At 47.8% G+C, this 19637-nt stretch overlaps 1 protein-coding gene across 1 annotated transcript in view; it reads left to right on the top strand.

Annotated features, from left to right (window-relative positions):
• Positions 1-19637, top strand: part of ASTN2 (astrotactin 2) — a 315089-nt gene that overhangs the window by 267698 nt on the left and 27754 nt on the right. Inside the window, 1 exon segment of the mRNA XM_035890105.1 lies at positions 13824-13965. Coding sequence (XP_035745998.1) covers positions 13824-13965 — 142 coding nt within the window.

Raw genomic sequence — 19637 nt, forward strand, 5'->3', positions numbered from 1 at the left:
TTCTGAATAGAAGGGGGGTTGGGGCTGGGTAAACAAGCAGGGACGAGGAAAAACAAGATGATGGGAGGTATGACAGTGAGTCAGGAAATGAAAATAAGTTAATTGTCACTCTGATTTCTCTGCTGGTTAATTGGATGCCCTTTGGGAGAGGAAAACCCATCAGGGTTCAGGGCAGCCAATCCCATAAAGCACACAAATGCTGCGAAAAGGCTTTTCTGGAGAACCACAAAATCCAGCGTCTGGGATATCTTCTGGGTGTTTCTGTTGTCTTCTTGTCTTCCTGCGCAGAGGACCAAGCACCATGGAGAGCCAGGCTCTCGGCTGGCACAAATCACTCCATTCCCACTCATGTCAGCGGAGTTGCTGTGGCTTGGATGGGCAGGGGCTTCGGCTGTGTCACTGGCACCGTTCTCTCTGTGTCTCTGTTTCTCTTTCCTTTGAAGAAATGATCACTTGGTGTGGTCTTGCAGAGGTATAGCAGAAACGATGCTTTAATCACTTACAGAATCACTTATGACAGAAGTATGGGACTGTGCAAGACTCTCAGTTTAATTTAATAGCAGGCTGCTGGGAGAAACAAGCAGGAAAACTAAAGATGCAAAAGCTGAAGAGAAGCCACCTTCTTCAGAGCAATAGTAGAGCCAATTCCTTAGTCAGTAGTCGTAAAGATCTCCTACCTTTGGGTTACAGCCAAGTTCAAAGCCACTGGAAGGCAGCTCAAAATGTTTATAAGGTTTCCCCTGTGCAGAGTTTGGGAATGTTGTTGCCGAGTTTTTGGTCTGATGTGCATAGCTATTCACCCTGGGGGTGCTTGGGAGTACCAGAGCTGCAGAGACACCCATCAGAAATGGTAAGGTAGACTTCCTTGTGGACTGGTGTTCACAAGCTGTCTGTGGCAGGTGGTGTAGTTTTGCTGGGTGGAATTAGCTAATTGTTGACTACCGGTTAAGAGGACTCCATCTCCCCTGCTCACACTAGGTTAAAAGGCTGAAGGAGCAGAGGGACCTGAAATGGACCTTAGGTCTAATGGGGTGAATTGGTCAGCTCTGCCTCCAGGGAGGTAAAGGCAGGAGGTGGTGGCTGGTTCTCAAATGGCTGGAGTGGGAGATTGAGGTTCAGGTAGCTCTTTGGCCTTAATGCCATCCACAACACATTGTGACTGGCCTCCATGGTCCCAAGCAAAGGTGAAGGACATGGTTTTGCTGGAGGGTCCCTCTCTAGCAGCTTGGTGCAGAGGCTGGCGGAGGACGAGACATTTGCTATGCCCCATCGGGGCTGACCCTAACCCACAGCTACATGGAGGATTTTGGTGTGAGGGCTGCCAACCTTCCTCCAGAGCAACAACTGGTGGTGTTCACACCATGGGCCATCTTCTCACTGAGTGTTCACCTTCAGGTTTTCTCTAATTACTGCCAGCAGAGAGCTGCCTTTCAGATGCATCCTTGCCTGGCGCCTGGCCACAGCCACATGGTAGCCAAGCTCCCTGCAGCTCCTCCAGCCCAGCCTCGGCTGCCTCCCTGCCATGGGGCTTCGCTCCAGGTGCTCACTGCGCAGAAAGCAGACAAAAATTGTTCCTGGGTTTCCACGTGGTGGCGTTCCTTAGTCCTCCAAGGGTGGAGCGGTGGATCCCGCCGTTCCCTTAACGAGACTGACTAATTATTTATTACAAAGGAGGTTGCAGGAATCTGGAGCGGAAACTACTCCCCGGGCCAGCTAACTCACACCTAAGCCCGCCAGTCTGCTTTCATAGCAGAGCACATGACGGAGCAATCAGACCTGCTGCTGGGCGGCTCGCAGGAGTGGGACCAAGGCTATTTTATGCATATGTGTGTGAGTGTGTGTCTGTGTATATGTATAAAAAGTGTGCGTGTGTGTGTATATTTTACTATGTTAAGTTATAAACTGTATGGGTTAGGTATGAATTAGAACCTTATAAAATGTGTTTACTCATTCTGTGTAACTCAAAGCGGGGATTAAACAGTAGGAAAAACTGACCAGGAGAATTTTCCAAGCAGAAAAAGTTTTACAGCTCTCATTGTGAACTTGAGAGGGAGGGTTTTTTCTTTTTTTTTTTTTTTTTTTTTTCTCAGAACTGGCCATCTCTTTCTCTTCCCTCCCCTATTAGCTCATCCTTCTAAAAAAATAAATACATACTACTTACGATGCACCGTCAGCTGAGATTTTTCATCAGTGGAGTTGTTCTAGGAACACCCTACTGGTGTGCATGATCAAATGTGAAAACTGAAATGTACCTAAGCATTCAGAGGTGCTGTGGATCTTTCAGCACACTGTGGAAATTAGGTGGACTACTCATTTCAGAGCAAGTTTTTTGTATTTGAATTTTTATAGTTATTAAGTAAAAGGCTGGGGGGCGGGGAGCGGCTGAGGAGGAAGGATGAATGGAGGAATAGCAGGGGAGCATTCTGGCAGGCAGAGTTCTCCCCAGGGACCCAAGCCCCGTGCTCCTCTCCATCTCTTGTGACCGTGTGCTTTCTGTGCCAGTGGCATCCCAGAGGGCCTCCCCATGGTATGCTGTGCTCCTAAGCAGACCCTGCTTTTCTCATTTCCTTGAAGGCATCTTTTATGGGGAAAACAGAGTCCCATAATGCTGCCGCGGTTAAAGGGAATGGGTGCGGGAAAGGAGTGGTGGAAGCATAGGCAGAAGGGAGGTGAGGCTCTGCTGAGCATCTCAGGCAGGGAAGAAGAGAGCAAAGAACAGGGGATGGGGATGGATCGAGGTCTTACAGCCTGTTTGCCCTCCTTCTTGTAAAGAAAGGCTGGACAAAGCACCAAGGGAATAACCTCACCACTATCAAGTGAGTCATCCTGGGTCTGTTCCAGTTGAGTGGTGTTTGGTAAAGAGCAAGGTGTATGCAACTCAGAACCATTTCATTTATTTCGTTCTCTTCTTGGATACAACTTTCTTTCCGCACCCTCTTTTTGGTCTTTTCTACCTTCTAGTTCTTGCTGCCTTGGTGAATCATCTCTGCCTTTAGGACTGGTGACCCGTGCACAGTTAGCAGAGCCTGACTCACTCTTCTTCTCTACATGTTATTTCCACAACCTTAGGAAGGTTGGGGTTTGGTTGTTGGGGTTTGGGTTGGTTTTGTTTTTTTTTTTTTCCACTTCACTTTATGAACATTTTCCAGGGGACTCGGGGAAGGGAGGGGAGAAGAGAGACCTGAGAGGGTTCATTGTTTGGGTGATTTTCCCTACTGCTACATGTCAACATTCTATGCTTGATGCTTAAGGTAGGGAGTAGCAGGGCTTCTGTTTCAGGCTTTGCAAGGGATGGGAGAGACTCACCTTATCTCTCAAACATGGGCTAAGCAATGTTTGGGTTCCATTTACGGATTTGAAGAAAAGAGGGAAGTGATAACCTCGCCATATGAGCTCTGGGTTGGCTACCTGGCACTGGCTTCCCTTGTCAACACAGATCCTGGAACAGCCCTGGCATCCATTTACCACTTGGCTTAATCCTGTTCTGCTCATTCTGGGAATCTGTCTTTTGTCGTCTGAGTGGTAAGATGTTGCACAGTTGCTGGCGATGACGTGTCTCCAACTAACCATCCCAGAGTGATCGGTGATCCTAGGGATGGGAAGCGTGCCCAGATACCTTGCTTTGCCAAGGACATCTAGGAGTCAAACAACTCTTCCCACCATAGAGACCTTTGGTGAGATGGGTTCCCAGGGGACATTATCCATCAGAGGCATCCTGGCTCCTAGCAACTCCTCTTCCCTGTGGATGCCAGGATTGATTTGTCTTGATTTCTGGGAAACATGACATAAAATTCAGAGCAAGAGGCATTCTTCCCATGCCAGCATCCTGCTGTGTGCTTATGGCCGGTATCCTCGGTGCCTGGAGTTTGCTCACTTGTAAAAAAGGGTTAATAGTCTTTCAGAGATGAAAGCCAGCTATTAGTGGTTAGAGATCTGGACTGGGGCTCTGGGTTATAGCCTCAAATTTGCCTTTTGCCTGCTATCTTGAAAAAGTAATTTCCTTTCATTGCTCCTTCGCCTGCCGCCTCTCGCAACGGTGCAGCCTTCTGCGATGCAGGTGTGTATCGTAACAGAGCTCCCGTCCTGGCTGAGGGATGTAAATGCTGCCACGTTGTTGGGGGTATTAATGGCCTTTGTGAAGTGCATTGTAGTCTCTGGGTGTCAAGCGCCTTGCTGATGTGTATTTTGTCCTCAAGGAAACCAAATCAGCTCACTTTAAGAAATTAGATTGTATTCTGTCCTTGTGAGTGGCAGGACTGTGCAGTGGTGCGGGAGATCTTCTTTCACCTTGTAGTCTTAGTGGAAAAGATGGAGTGATTGCTGATATGATGGTGGATGCTGAAGTAGACTCCTCATGGCCAAGAGATTCCCAGCTCTTTCTCCTCTTCACTGACTTGTGTCTTCTAATGAATCAAAACTGTGAAGAAAAATGTTAACGTCATTATGGGGAAATCAGTAAGATTCATTAGCTGTGTTAAGAAAACTGTTGTGAATATACTCTGGTAAGCCAGGTAATTCCGTGTTCAAGAACTGATGTCAAGTCTTCCATACGTTAGTCCTGACCTAGTGGGTGTTTTCTAGCTTCTGAGTTTGGTCAGATAATTGCTTCTTTTCTCAGTTTCATCCTGATACCACATTTGGCTTCTCTTGTGACACCTGCTTGGATAAATGGAGAGTTATGGAAAGAGGCACAGGCAAATGACACGCTTTCTAGTCTGAATCCGAGGTAACTGAATACATCTACAAAAATATTTAGAACTTGCTGTGTTTACACAAGTTTTAACCTTGGTTCTGCAAGCATGTGCATTAGTTTATCTGGCACACGAGTGTAATGGAAGAACTCACATGAACAAAGCTAAACATGTGTAAATGTTTGCAAGATATGGGTCAATAATTCTTTGGAAATCATAGCAAACCAACTCTCTATTTTCTTATGCAGTGATATTCTCCTATCTGTCTTAGACAAGTGATCTGAAATATCTGTAATAATCATTACGGTGTAGTTGTTCCAAATAGCTCACAGTCAGGATGCAGAACCTCAGCTAGTGTAAATTGTTATTGTTCTATTGACTTCAAGGGAGCTACAGGAGATTTTATGAACTGAGGATCTTCACCCACATTCTCAAATGTCCAAAACTGCATATTAGGGCCAAATAAGAGGTCTGCTTCCATGCAGGTCCCTCGATCAGGACCAATTTTTGTAAGTGTTCGTTGGCTAACAGGCTGCAGATCTGCCTGCAGTTGTGTGTGCTGAGCCCTTCGGAATATATTGGTCCAAAGTCTTACCACTGATTCATCAGCATCTATGCATATTACCTCTATTTAGAATAAATGGGACCAAACAAAGAATATTTTCTTTAAATTGGTTGCCACTACAGGTAGTGGTTTGGTCCACTTTCCAGCCCTGAGCCAGAAGGGACTGGGAGTGGGGTCAGGCAACAGTGGCAATATAGAAAAAATTGGCAGATCTAGGAAGTCCAAAATTTCCACTTTCCCAATAAGTGCAAGGAGAATTGAAGCACAGACCAGCTGATGGCTTTTCAGCACAGGTTTACATTAATTTGATTTGACAAATCACCTGAGGTAATTATGTTTTTAGTGATTAATTGCACACTGAGTTTCTTTCTAGGAAATGTTCTTTGCCCCTCCTGCTAATCTGGTATTTGCATACATATGTAAGGCATCTCCAGCAGGTGCAAGTCAGCCCGTGGGGCCCTATGGAGCATTAAACTACTGGAGTATTTGGTCATAAAGAGCTGAAAATAAAGGTAAGAGACTGCTCAGTAGAGCTGGAAATGAAGGACTGACCCTGCTCTCTGGTAGGTCTCCCCTGCTTTCTTCATAGACCACCATGTACTCGGTAGGTTAGGAAGTTTGGGTACTAGGCAGGTTTGTGTGTCAGATGTGTATCACCAGGGCCCTCTTGGACTGGCCAGAATCACCTTGTCATTGACCTTTCTTTAGGAAGGATCCCAGGATTTGCGCTCTGACAGGTCTCACGGTGAAAGCTTCTCCCTTTCAGGTTTAGCCATCTTAATCCCAGCAGAAGATGGAACCTCCCAGTGCTCTGGACTGGTGGAGCCCAGGTCCTTGGTGCCATCATTGCATCCAAAATTTGGATGTCATTTTCAGACAGTAGCTTGTTCCCCTAGGAACCGCAAGAGTGCAGTAGCTTTATGCTTTTAAGAAGAAAGAGGTTATGATACAGGTTTTGTTGCTGTCTCTGAAGTATCTGACACATCACTTAATGCTGTAGAAGAGTGGTTGTGGGGCTGTGGCAGGGCTGGTGGGATTCCTGGTGAACGTAAGGCTCCGTGCAGTCCCTGGATCTGCTATGGACTGCTGACTACGGGCCTTGGGGACCACCAAGTGTTCTGGACCACTGGTCCATTGTTTAGAAATCTCAAATTCAAAAGAAGCAAAAAACGAAAGGAAAGCAAGAATGAGTGTGGGAACTAGATCTGTGGTGATAGACAAAATCTTCTGCCAGACAAGAAGTATCTGAGGACAAATCTCATTGCTTTGCTTTGTGTCTGCACAACTCCCAGCACACATGGGTTCCCACTTTGCCTTGAAATCAAGTAACATGTTAACATGCTGCAGAGCCCAAAACAAACTCCAAGGGAATAGATAAATTCACTTGGACTCTCCACCATGCTAATGTGAATACGTGGCTTTGAGATTGGAACTGGCTCATGCCTGGAAGGCTCCAAGCATAGCAAAGTCAGCTTGTGTCTGGCTGTGGTTGACCCTTAGCAACCCAGTGAACCTTGAGAAATACTGGAGGGCTCACTGCACAGAATGAAATGCATTAATTCTCTCTCTCCTCCAGCAGCATAGTGCCTTGGGGGAAATGGAGGAGGTGAGGCGTTTTTACATGAGTTGAAGCAGTTTTTCTGAGGTCTTGATGTTGACTGTGGAAGAACTGTGATAAGCAGCCTGTGGAGAGCTCAGGTGAGGGAGCAGTGAGTCCTACTGATGACCCTAGAAGAAGAATACACTCATGATTAGCCTTGTGCATCATGTTTTTAGAACATTGCAGCTCATCCAAATTAAGACCATGTCCTTCTGTTCGACTGGCTGCTCTTGATAAGAACAGTGCAAGACAGCCCATCCTTCAGTTCCACGTGGTCACTCCGTATGCAGCAAGTTCTAGCCCTGGAGATCACCAGCAAAGCCATTTGAGGGACTTTTCTGGCACTGGAATGCAACTTTTGCTCCTAGCTCAGCTAAAGCGTTGCTCCTTAAATTTAGCCATCCACAAATGCAGTCTTCAATCAGCAGAGGAACTGGGAAGCCCAGAGGAGAGCTCTTCACCATTATTAATGTGTCTAGTAGCATATAGACATAGGAAACAAATTCCCCCAAAATTCGTAACTTAGGCAAGGTGAAGCTGTTCAGAGAAGTACTGCAATTTGCATCTTTGTACAGGTTGGCAGGTGAGGTACAAACTGTGCCCCAAGTTGCACAGCATAATCACCAGCTTTTGTTTCAGCCTAGACAGCCTGTGCCCAGCCAGAGGGATCCCGAAGGATGTGGCTTTAAGAAAAGTCTCGACAAAGAAATTATTTCAGAGGCTGCAGGCTTTCTGGGCATGGGGCTTAGGCTTCCATCTAACATGAGAGACTGGCATGCATGGATGCCCCCAGAATGTGGGCAGAAGACTTTTTAGTAATAACTAGGCCTTTTTATTTCTTTTATATTCTGGCAAGCCATGTAGGGAAGGAGGTTTGACATACTTCCACCAGGATCAGTAGGGACGTTTTGCTTTTAATGGTCTAGGCAGCGAGACAGACCATCTGCTGATGTAAATCGGAACAGCTCCATTGCCTAAAGTTATGTTACACTAATTTAAATTGGCCCACCATCTCTAAGAGAAACCACCTTTTGCTGCCTTCCCCCACCAAGCACCAGATCCAAAGCACATTAAACCCAGGTACAACCTTGCTGTGGATGGAACCACCCTGCAAGCCTGTGCTCCCCATCTACCCATCCAAAAACCTGGTCCAAGCCTTCTGCTCACAGCCCTCCTCTGAACCTCCTCTCCTCGGAGGCTGAGACCCGGAGGAAGAGAAGGGTGGGACGAGGACCCCCAAAAGGTGACAGACTTGGAGGGCTGAGCATGCCATTTGTTTCCTCATTCCAGGAACCAAAACCTGCCAACAGCAAAGTGGAGTAAGGTCTCTTTTACCATCTGCTTCCTTGGCATTGCTCCGGAGGTCACTGCCGGGGACGGAGGTCCTTGCTGGGCCCCATCTGCCTTCCCCGGGCTCCCTCATTTATGCCCACTTGGGCCTCTGACATTCTACTCTGTTTTTCTTTCCTTGAAAATGGATTGGGAATTGGGAGCCGCTGCGCAGGAACGCGCCTGTTCCCCATTACAGCTCCACTGGGGCTGTAACACGATCGTGCCTGCTCCATACCCACACAGATATTTATTTATCCATACAGGCTTTCTCCTTGTTTTCATTAAGTTAGGCAGAAAAGGTTAATCTTTCTTCTGCTAAAGCTTCAAAACCAACCAAGCTAAATAAAATATGATTTCTTTCATTTCTTTTTTAAAGGACACTCTCTCTCTTTTTCCCACCCCCCCCTTAAGTACCAGAATGAGGTCACAGTCAGAGATGCCACAAGAGTAAATTGAAAACAGGTTGAAAAAAAGCAAAAGGGAGAAAGACGGAGAGAGAAAACCACAATCAGGAGAAAGTGACTGGTAACGTGGCAGGGTTGGTTTCGTCCAGTCTAGTAAAGAAGCTGTCAAGACAGAGACATTGGTGCCTTCCTACTTTTCCCCTTGTGCTCTTTCTAGGAATCTCAAAGGTGGATCGCAGCAGGAAGGTCTCCTCTTGTCTTCATTTCCAATTTGGTTTGCACCGCCTGGGTTTTGTCCGTGCTGCTCTCAGCCCAGGGACACGGGCTGGAGGTGTGGGAACGCCTGTGCAGGTCCCAGAGCTTCCTTTTGCTCCTCTAACCTCCTGGAGGCTCCTGGCCTTGCTTGCCTGTTTAGTCTGGTTGAACTCAACACCATAACTCTTGTTGTCTTTGGTGGGATGGTTGGTAGGTGATTCATCCTGCCTGCTGTCCACAACTGCTGGGCGCTGGCACGGGTTGCAGTGGAAGGACTGAGGCAGACTTAAGACTGTTGGATGCTGTGAGCGAGCAGTCTGAGCCTGCTCCCATCCATTTTCATTCCTCAGTCCCCATTCCTGCCCATCTGAGCCTCCTGCCACTAGAAATGTGCTCACTCAAGAACAGATTGCCCAGCTCAGTCTTGCAGACAGGCAGTTGAGACAGGGGTTTTCTCCTCCTCCAGACCAGGCATCAAGTTCCCAGGTGGCCATGCCAGAGCCATCACTGGTGGGTTGACCTCTGTGTCTTGGTATGGCCAGGAGAAGTTTGCAAAGCTTCACAAAATGGGGCTCTAACCCCCCTGCAAGCTCCAAGCATGCTGTTATTTTCCTCCTGTTTTAGGGAGAGCTCTGACTCACCAGGACACTAGGATCAGTGTAAGATACATGTTTATAAAACCAAGAAGTGGAGGTTTACCAAACTCCACAGCCGTGTCTGCAGAAGAGAACAAGGCAGCAGTGAGGGGTTGCACTGGCGGGAGAAGGAAGATGCTACCTGGAGGGAGCTGCATCTTCTCCACAGTCATTAGTAGAGCAGAGATTGATTTTCAAAAGATGCCTGTGGAGTTGGATGGTGTGGGGCAGGCCAATCCTGGGAAGGTACTGGCATGGAAATGAGGGGGAAGAGAGTCTCGCAGGGATTTGGTGTACAGTAGGGAGCCTCAGCAACCCTTTGCTGAGCACAGTTGCTCCATTACCTGTAAGCAGCATGCAGCAGGTACCATCTTTTGCCCTGTGCACAGCACTTACCATAGGGATGTTGAGCTCTGGTCTGATTTTTTACTACTGAGAAGTGAGCACAGGTGAGTCATCCTCACAGGAGCTGGTCATTTGTCCTTGATATCTGTAACAGCTTATTGCTTTATTTAGTGTGACATCAATTATTTATTACTATTAATGAAGGACACAGATGGCTGTCTGGTCAATAAAATATCTCCTACTCCACAGAGATGATCTACTTAGCTATCATTTACTCTGCAGAGAACCTTTGGATTCTTTCTGAAATTTAATAACGCAAGCAAAGATACTACAGCAATCTAGAAGGTTTGTGCTTCAGGGCTGCTTTGGGAGGCTGAAATCCTTCTTTATATTTGCTGGCGGGGTGTGCGAGAACACAGGTCCAGATGGAAAAGAGAAGTCCCTTTGCTTTCTATCACAAGCTACTTATCCGTATAATCCCTTTTATAAAATGATCAAACTCCTCCTTAAAAGATAGTTGGGTTATTTGCCCTTCTCAGGAGCAGACCGTTTATTCATATCCCGTTTACTTTCTCTTGCCATTACTGCCCATTAGCTTAAATATTTATTTTCCATCTGAGTTCCTGCCCTGTTGATGTATTCACAGTGTCACGTATTTCTGCTTGGCCTTTTTACATCTCTGCCCATATGGTAAACTTGTGCTTTTTGTTATTTCCCGGCGAAGCCTTCTCCCCTGCTTTCCCTGTGCCTTGTTCATAAGCACAGGTGAGCAATGCCATGCACTGAGCCCGCGCCGTGGCCTTGCGCAGTTAGGTCGTTATTCCTCTTTTGCTACAACATCCCAAGACCTCTTTTCCTTGGTAGGGCAACACTGGGGGTCCATCATCCTCTTGCAAGGCCCGCAAATGCACCTGTAGCCTTAGTTGCATTCCACTGACAAGGTCCCAGTCTAAATCTGGGAAAATCACTTGCTTTCTGGTCCTAGGGAAGGCTTAGGAAATTTCATTTCAGCTGCTCTCAGAGCACCGTGGACTGAACAAAGAGAGACTTCTTTGATGTGGGATGAACAAATAAAGTTGCCGTGGGCTCCGCTTCACCCAGGGGAGAGCACGGAAAAGCAGCTCCCTGCGTTGGCTGCGGATCGACAGCTCTGGGTAGTTGGTTCATCTCTGGGGTGTCCCTTACCCGACCCCGGCTTTGCTCCGCAGTCCATGCAGTCTGGCACCACCAGCAATCTCACTGCTGCTTATACAGGTGCAGAAAGTCTCCCAGCCTTGGGGCTGAGGTTTCAGCACCTTTGCGAGCATCTGTTTTGCTGTTTTCATACCAACCACTTTGCTTTTGTTTGATTGTAGCAGGGCCGATGGGAGGGAAAAGTTCCCCAGAGGCTCAGGATTGAACAGAAAGCACCCTCTTTCTGTAGGGATTTTATTGCAAGGGTTTTAGCTTAACCCAAGTTGATGCTGCATTGGCAGACCCTGAGGGCTCCGTTTCCTCTCGTGCAGGGGGACAGCAATGCACTCCACAACCTAGGCAGGTCTGATCCATGGCAAACCAGACCATCGTGTGATGCGGCTGCCGCTGTGTTTCAGGGCAGTGCTCGCCCACTGCCTGTTCCCCTCAGAGCTACCCAGAAAGACCATGAAAGATGAGCACCCAGAAGTTAGTGGGTGCCTTAAAGAGTTAGCTGTGCAATTATAATACAGCTTTAATTTAGTGGTTGCACGTGACATTTTCCATCCCGTTTCCAGTCTGTTTCCACCCTCTGCGCTCCCTGTCTCAGCCCTGGGTTTTTCTCTCCCATCCAATCTCTTGTGCTCCTTGACTGATGTTCCTTGTACCCATGGACTACCAGTCCAAACCTCCCCTTGGTCTTTCCCAGTTGCTCATCACAGTCTCTCTGCCCAGCTATTTTCTTTCCTACCCTTCATTGGCTGTCTCTCAACCCTGAGTGCTCTGGAGGAAGGTGTGAGATCCTACAGCAGGCACTCATGGGATGATCTTTCCCCCCATAAAGGGGTAAAATTCCCAAATTCCAAATTCCCCCATCTTTCTGGTCAGGAAGAAGGTTGCTTGAGGTCTGAAGAGGCTTAAAAACTCTTGCTCTGGTTCAGCAACACAATCTGGTCCTGCTTCTTTGTTATGTGTTTGTGATTCATCTGCTTTATAAGTCATGGCAGTGTCTGTTCTCAATGACTTCTGGTGACAGGGAGTTCCCCAATCCAGCCCGACGTCATATGAAAGGGGATGGAAATGAAAGTTGGAAATGAGCAATAGGGTTTTGTTTGTTTATTTAAACCATAAACGCAGAGCTAAGGGGCTTGCTCAAGGCCAAGACTTCCAAGCAGTGATTTTACAGCTGCCAGCCCAACCTGCACATTGAGTTGACCTGGGGTTTGGTACAGACCTGGGGCTGGGGACGGGCTACAGCTGCGGAGACCGGTGACAGAGCTGCCTGAAAAACGTTTTGAAAGAACAAGTCGTGCTGGGAGCATTAAAATGAATAATTAAGGCTTGGATTCCTTTAGGGAGGAAAAGAATTTATTGCTGCTCTTTTCTCTAGCCAAGGGGGACATTTGTTACTGAGTTGTGTATTTTGAGACAAGACGCAAATGTGGTTTGGGGCGGTTGGGAAGGAGGGGATTTTTTCATCTACCTGGGTAATCCAGCCGCACAGCGAGACGTTCGGGGCTGGTTATAGCACTGGGCTATTTCTTACGGTCTGTACCAAGAATCTAGACTTGTGCTTCATTTCACTAGTCCTCAGTCACTTTTGCTTTTAGAACAATAAAGAAAAGTACTAAGAAGGGAATTCTCCTCCTCCCTCTGCTGCAGTGTCTTGACATTTACACACGCACAAGGTACCTGACAGCAATCTGGGTCCAGGTTTGCTTATACCAGCATAACTCTATCAGCTGCAGCAGCCCTTTCTCCGATTCCCGTCAGTGCGAGTGGGGGCACTACCAGGGCAGCTGCTCTGTTGGGTTTTTTTTTACTGCTTAATACCTTGGGCTTTCAGTTACACTGATGCAAAATGGGAATTGAATGCAATGAGCTCTGATAGACAGCCTGCCCACTGCAAGGAGACAGGTTGCATGGCAGTGGATAATCATGCCCCAAAAGCTTAATAAATGGAGCGTTTTCAGTTTCAGCTGGGTCATGATCTAAGTGGTTAGTAAGCTTTATAAACCAGAAGACCAAAAAAAAAAAAAAAAAAAAAAAAAAAAAAAAAAAAAAAAAAAAAAAAAATCAGCATTTTTAATTAGGGTGTTTTTTTTTTTCTTCAAATGCTTGTAAAGGGGTGAGTGGTTCTTCAGCACAGCTGAAGGAGCTCTGAAGGAGCTCTGGTCAGAGCACACATGGAAGGGAATGCAAAGCTACTGATTTTCATTGACTGTAAAAAAAAACCCAAACAAAAAAACCCCAAAACCAAACCCCCAAAACATAAAAAAACCCAGCACATTGAGAGCAATTCCATCCAAGCTCTAAAAATATCTCCTTTCCTGATAATCTAACATAGCAGAAACCCATTTCACTGTGACAGGTGATTTTTGAAAAAGGCCATGCCCCCTTTAAGACCTGCATGTGCAGGTGGGGCAGGGGAGCCCTATTTACCCAGGCTTCCAGCTCTGCTGGATCCTGGAGCTCATCCCGGGATGGGGGTCCTGCATGTTGTGTTTGTGATGAGTCCAGGTGTTGCCTGTGTGCTCTGCAAGTGCACCCTTCCACCATCCCAAGCGATGGCTCAGTGCTGGCCCTGGTTCCTGCAGTGGGTCCCTGTTACACCTGATGGCCCAGGTGTGTTTTCTACTTGTTTTGTCCATAGGTTACATTCTCCCTATAGACCTGGGGCCATTCCTACCAGCCACAGCCAGCTAGAGTTTGTTGATTGCCTGTCCTGTGTAGAGGTGTTCCTACAGTGTTTTTTTAAATGGTCAGCAATAATTTTGCACCTGTATTGATGTTTGGGTTTTGCTTCGTCTCTTTGCTCTCCAGGAGAATCCTTGAGCTTTGCGGATGATTTGCTTTCTGGCCTTGCAACATCCTGTGTGGCAGCGGGTAGGAGCCATGGCGATGTCCCTGAAACCAGCCTCTATTCAGTGATTTTCAAGTGCCTGGAACCAGATGGTCTGTACAAGTAAGGAGAGGCGTGTGAGGAGGTGCTGGGGGCAAGGGGGGATCTCCGATGCTGTTGTTTAATTGTTATCAGCCTTTTTGGTTAGGACCATGTTTCACCAAACACGGGACAAATGACGAGCCTCTTTCCGTTGCTTTGAGTGTCAGGCTCGGCTAGTGAAATGGAAAACCAGAGTCTGCCAGTATGGCACGGGGAGTCTGTGGGAGACTCCTCTGGAATAACTCATATTTTCGGTATGCTGGGCTTCCAGGTCCATGCCTGGTGGGATAGGGTTGTCTCTTATGGTTGAACTGAACTGACGTGGTCAGATAGGAGCAAATGGCCAAATGCCTGGTGGACCGAAATAGCCAGATGCCAAAAGTGAGATAAGTGCTGTTGATACAAGTTGCTGTTTATCTTAGTAGAATGCATATACGAGATCAGAGAGACACCAAAGTCATCTGCCCACCACCCGGTCACTTCTGCAGGGACGGCTGGCCATGCCTGCGCTGATGCTCTTGTTCACTTGACTCTTTTGAGATAACCTTTGAGCACGTGGGAATGGATTTTTCTGTTTGAATCCTGTGGAGTAATTAGTGTTCAAAGCAAAGGGATAATTTCAGGATCTGAATATTAACTTCTCCTTCAGTATCGTTTGCAGAGGGTCTGGGCTTTTCAACGTCAGTATCGTTTGGAGGGGTTCTGCATTTTCCAACCTGGCTTGTTACCCAGGGCATTCTCTGTCCTGGGGGGCATAGCAGGATTCTAGAGATTAGGAAAGAAAAAAAGAGAGGAAAAAAGGCAGGGAGGCAGAGGAGAGACAGAGTAAGCAAGAGAGAAACACCCAGGGCTTAATGTCAGAGTGACTGTAATAATTAAAACACATTTTGTAGTGAGTAATGAAACTTTTTATGGGACCACAAAAGCATTTAAAGTGAGAGCTGGCAAATGGTCTGTCAGCGAGAACTTTTAAAGATCTTGATTAATACTTTCCCTTTGCCTCCCTCTCCACCACCCCCAGTTCAGTATGCTGACAGCTGCCGAGGAAGGAGAAGCCTTTATTGCGCATCTCTTGAGCAGGGCTGTGGCCAGGAGCAGGCTCCAAGTGACACCTCTTGCCATTTAATAATTTTAAATGTTTTCATGTCAAATATATATAAAATGCATAAATATAATTATTAATATCTCTGGGAACTGGGCTGCTCTGACAAGGTGCCAGGGAGAGGCTGGAGCAACCGCAGAGCTTGCTAATAACCCGCTGCCCATAAAATCGGCCGGTTGTGAGCCCTCAGCCGTTCAGCTCACGGCTGCCAGGGCACTGGGAGAGGGAAGAGGCACTGGGTTTGATGGGGAGGCTGCTGCTGAGGTGAACACACAGAGCTGGGAGCCAGAAGGTCTGGCTCGTGGACAGCCTGGGTGCCAAATCACCTTCCCCATCTGCCGGGCCGGGGTAATTGCACTCACGTGTCACTTTAGGGGCTCTGTGATCTAATTCCTGATGTCTGCAAAGGGCTGGGAGAGCCTTGGGTGGAAGGCATAAGGCTTTGTCTGGCATTGTGTCATCCCTTTGGTCAAAGCCAGGCTTCTGCTGCACGGTCATGAGGCACATCACCATGGAGGGGGTGAAGCCCTGGGGTGACGCACAGCGTTGGCTCCGTCCCACAGCTCATGCTCAGCAGGGCTTGGCACGCCATTCCCAGGGCTGTGCACACTTAAACATGCATGTATGGATACATGTTCATGTTGGCACCTGTGGGCATGGACCCACACTCCTGGGCATCCAAAAAATGCACTTGAACAGACTACAGCCCACCTTCCTTGGCATCTGCTGCTGCATGCCCCAGCAGGCCTGCGTGGAGCAGTACAGCAACCACTCAACGTGTTTGCATGCGCTGCTGTGGATGCATCCACATCCAGTACACGCAGAGACATTTGCTCCAGCCTGGGACCTAACCAGCACATGTTTACTTAGCATCTGTGCATTCTCAGATACATAGGCACACACGTTAAATATTCCTCTGTTCAGATGTCCATACAGTTGCAACACAGCATGAAGAAAGCCAGAACAGTGAAATGTGAGGCTAACACTCTGTTCTGAGCCCGCGCAGACGTAACAACAACAGAAACATGGGCACGGGGTCATTTCTTAAATTGAATTTCTTCTGCTTGTTTCATTTGTTTTTTTCTGTGGAAAAATAGCTATCTTGGAAGGCTCTGGCCTTGGGTATGATCCTGACTGTAGCAACTCGGCAGGGGCCTGTGCTTTTCTCTAGGCTGTAGGTGAGCACACAGTCTGCAGCACCAGAGCTCTTCAAAAGCAAATGCTTTTGCTTGCTCAGTAGTCCAAGGGTATCGCATAAACTGGGAGGCGACTGTGAGGTTGTGGAAGTCTTTTCTGCTCTGTAAATGTGTTGGACATGTGTCCTGTCCCGTTTCTTCTGCAGTACCTACAGCAATTAAACTCTGCTGTTGACCGTTCCTTTGGACCATTACCAGCCTGAGATCAAAACTGGCTTGAGTATGAAAAACAAAACCAAAAAATGCTCTACAAGCAAACAAATAAAATCTGATTGATTCCTCTGCTTTTGAGACTTCTGTCATTTCAAAACATAAACTAACAAAGGATAATATCCCAACAAAGGACATTTCTTTGACCTTTGCAATTTCTGTCTGACGAAAATATGTTGCCCGTCAGCCCTTTTCTTTCCCCTGCCTGTAGGACCTTGGGTTTGAGGCGCTGGGGTTGAGAAAACCCTGCACAGAGGGTTTTCAGAGGGAAAGTAGTTCATGTCAACAAAGATGCATGTGCTCTGTACACTCGTGTAAACAGGCAGACACCCCTGCCGGTCTGTCAGACATGGGTGCCCACGTCTGGGGATCCATGCTGTTGTCATGTGAATGTGCTCACGTGCACGCTTACAGGGGCACTGAGGATGGTCCTTGAAGACTTGAAGTGTGGTTTAAGCTCTTAAAAAAAGTCTTGTAGTTCTTGCAAAATGCATCACAGGAGAGGGGAGGTCAGCTAGACCAGAGCAGTCTGTCAAGCTTCCTCCCAGGTGGATCTGGAAGAGGATGGGGTAAGGAAGGCAGAGGGAGAGATGTCTATGTGTCTGTTAAATGCTTGTCTTGCATGGACCAGCCAGTCTAGAGAGCAGTTAATGTCAATCAGACTGATGGTCTGGGAGCTTGGGGGCACCATGCTGTGACAGGCAACTGGTGGTGCACCAAGCACCAAACACCGGTCAAGATAAAGAGCTCTGGCTTGACTCAGAGGTCAAACTCATCCTGGAGGGCTGAGCTCATGGCCCTTATATAGCTCAGCACCTTACAAAACCAACTGACCTCTTCGCTGTGGAGACAGGAGCTTCCCCTGTGCATCCCACAGCCTCCCTGAGCCTTCAGCCCAGCTCATTCATCTCTCTAGCTCATCCATCTCAGCTTCTCACCCTGTCTGCCTGGGGATGCCTCTTTGCTGAGCTGTACCTGATCGGCTGCCGGAAAGCAGCTTTGCCAGCCCAGCACGTTCATTTCAGATACTTGGGGAGACACCAAGTATCCCTCAGCCAAAAAGGAAAATGTTGGAAAGGGAAATGAAAACCCCCTCCAGCTCCTCAATGGAGCTGCAATGCAAACACACCAACTTCTTCCCTGCACCACAGATACTATAATTATAGATTAGATTAAATCCCAATGTTTCACTTTATTTACATTCCTGACCTAGCCTATTCATTTCCGGTGTTTGTGCCAAGAATCAGCACAAAATTTACTGGAAATAATATGGAAGTCATCAGGATCCTTTCCAGAGCCTTTCCTTGGAGTGTGTTCATGTGCTGAGAAGGAGCCTCGAATTTGCATTCCCTTTGCTGGCTCAGACAGGGTTTCCCCAGGATGATCCTGAACCAGCCCAAAGGCTCTGGGAGAGCCCATTTCAGGAGTGGTGGAAAGGTGGAAGCCCCTTCCTAGGGGATGAAGATCAGGCACTGCCATCAGATAGAAGGGGAATCAGTTGGACTTCAGAATAACAACACAAGGCTCCCATCCACAGCCAAGACCCAAGACCTGCCCAGCCAGCGTCATCCCCTGTAGGGTCTGGAGGCCATCGCCAGCATGGCCAGGCTTAGCCTCTCTAATCATATGCTGGCTAACAGTGAATGTACTTTATTTTGGTGAGCTTAAGGAAAGAGGCAAAGGTATTGAGTAGGGGGAACCCATCCTAGTGCAGAGAGACAGCCATTGCAGTTCCTCAGGCTGAATGTACTAAAGGAGCTGGCCCAGAACAAGGCTGATTAATGTTGACTGACCTCTGCCTTATGCATAGCTGGGATAAAAAGTGGAATGGAAACCCTTGGTGCTCAAGAGTGTGCTAATGCTGGCAGCAGTCCGCTGCTCCTTATATGATACTAATTGTTATTGTTGGTCTTCCGTCAGGAAGACACATGAATGAGCACTGAAGCAATCTGAGACGCATCCCAAATAGCTCAGTGGCATGGGTTAAAACACATCTGTTACAGCCCTTGGCTGAGTCCCCTGTGTGCACAGGAGCTGTGCTGCTTCATTGAATCCACCTCTTCCATTCCACATGCTCTCCGGCTTCCTGAAGCTGAGCGGTGTATGGCTGTAGTTTCTTCTCAGGCATTCCTGGCTTGCAGAAGCTCAAACAAGGCAAGTCAGGAGTTGAACAAGTGTTTGCTAAATCCCAGGCCTGTGCTCTAACTGCAGGCTTGTCCTTCCTCAGCAGTTTAGGGTTGCTTCAGAACCAGGCTGCCCAAATGCTGGCTTGGATGTGGTTTTGCTGAAGTAAGTCCAGCACGAAGCTGTCTGGGCCCGTCTGGGCTATATGCAGACCACTACAGCGGAGGTGGATTGGCCCCATGAAAGATGGTCTGTACAGGGGGTCAGGGGCTCAGCAGAATGAGATAGTCTCTCTTTCTGCTGATATTAATGAAGTCCCGTGCATGGAGGAATATTTGGCTACCAACATACAGAGTTTCCAACATACAGAGAGTACACATATAGAAGCCACAGAAAAGACATAGATGCTTTCTTCTTGGCCAGTCCAGGTGCTGGACGCTCCTCCCAACCTTGCCAGCCGCTCTACTGAGCAATATAAGCAGATCGCTTTGTCCGATTTTCATCATCATGTTTGCCTGTTCCCTTTGTAAGCTCCGGTTTTAAGCTGTCTCTCTCTGTCTCTGTGTACAACCCAGCCTGGGTGACTCAGATCAAGGCCTCTGGGTGCTGCTGCAATATCGCTACTGACCATTTGCCATCGCCCTTCTCAAAATTCGGTGTGTGCCTGAATGCTCATTCCAGATCCAGATCTGTCCCTGCCACCAGCATTCAGCCAGCTGGGACAGATCTGGAGTCAAGAGGTACCCTTCCACTGACCTCAGTGGAACCTTCTTCCCTAGTGTTTGCCAAGAGTATGAGCATCTCCCTCCTTTTTGCTGGAAAGACCAGGTTATCCTCCCCAAATTCTCTGCTTCTGCTACTACCTCGTGTTACAAAGAAAAACAGAACAGCCTTTGTTGCCTCCCGCGGCTGGCTCCTCCCCACCCTTTCCTCAGGACGTCCGGTTTGAAATAACATTCTTGGTGGTTTTGTTCCAAAAACTCCTGGCATCCAAGCCCCAGACCTGGCTGGGTCCAGGCCCATTTGCATTGCTCCTCTAGGGGCTGGCAGTGGCGGGGGGG

This window comes from Egretta garzetta, unplaced genomic scaffold (assembly GCF_000687185.1).
Source record: "Egretta garzetta isolate BGI_Z169 unplaced genomic scaffold, ASM68718v1 scaffold190, whole genome shotgun sequence".
NCBI lineage: Eukaryota > Metazoa > Chordata > Aves > Pelecaniformes > Ardeidae > Egretta > Egretta garzetta.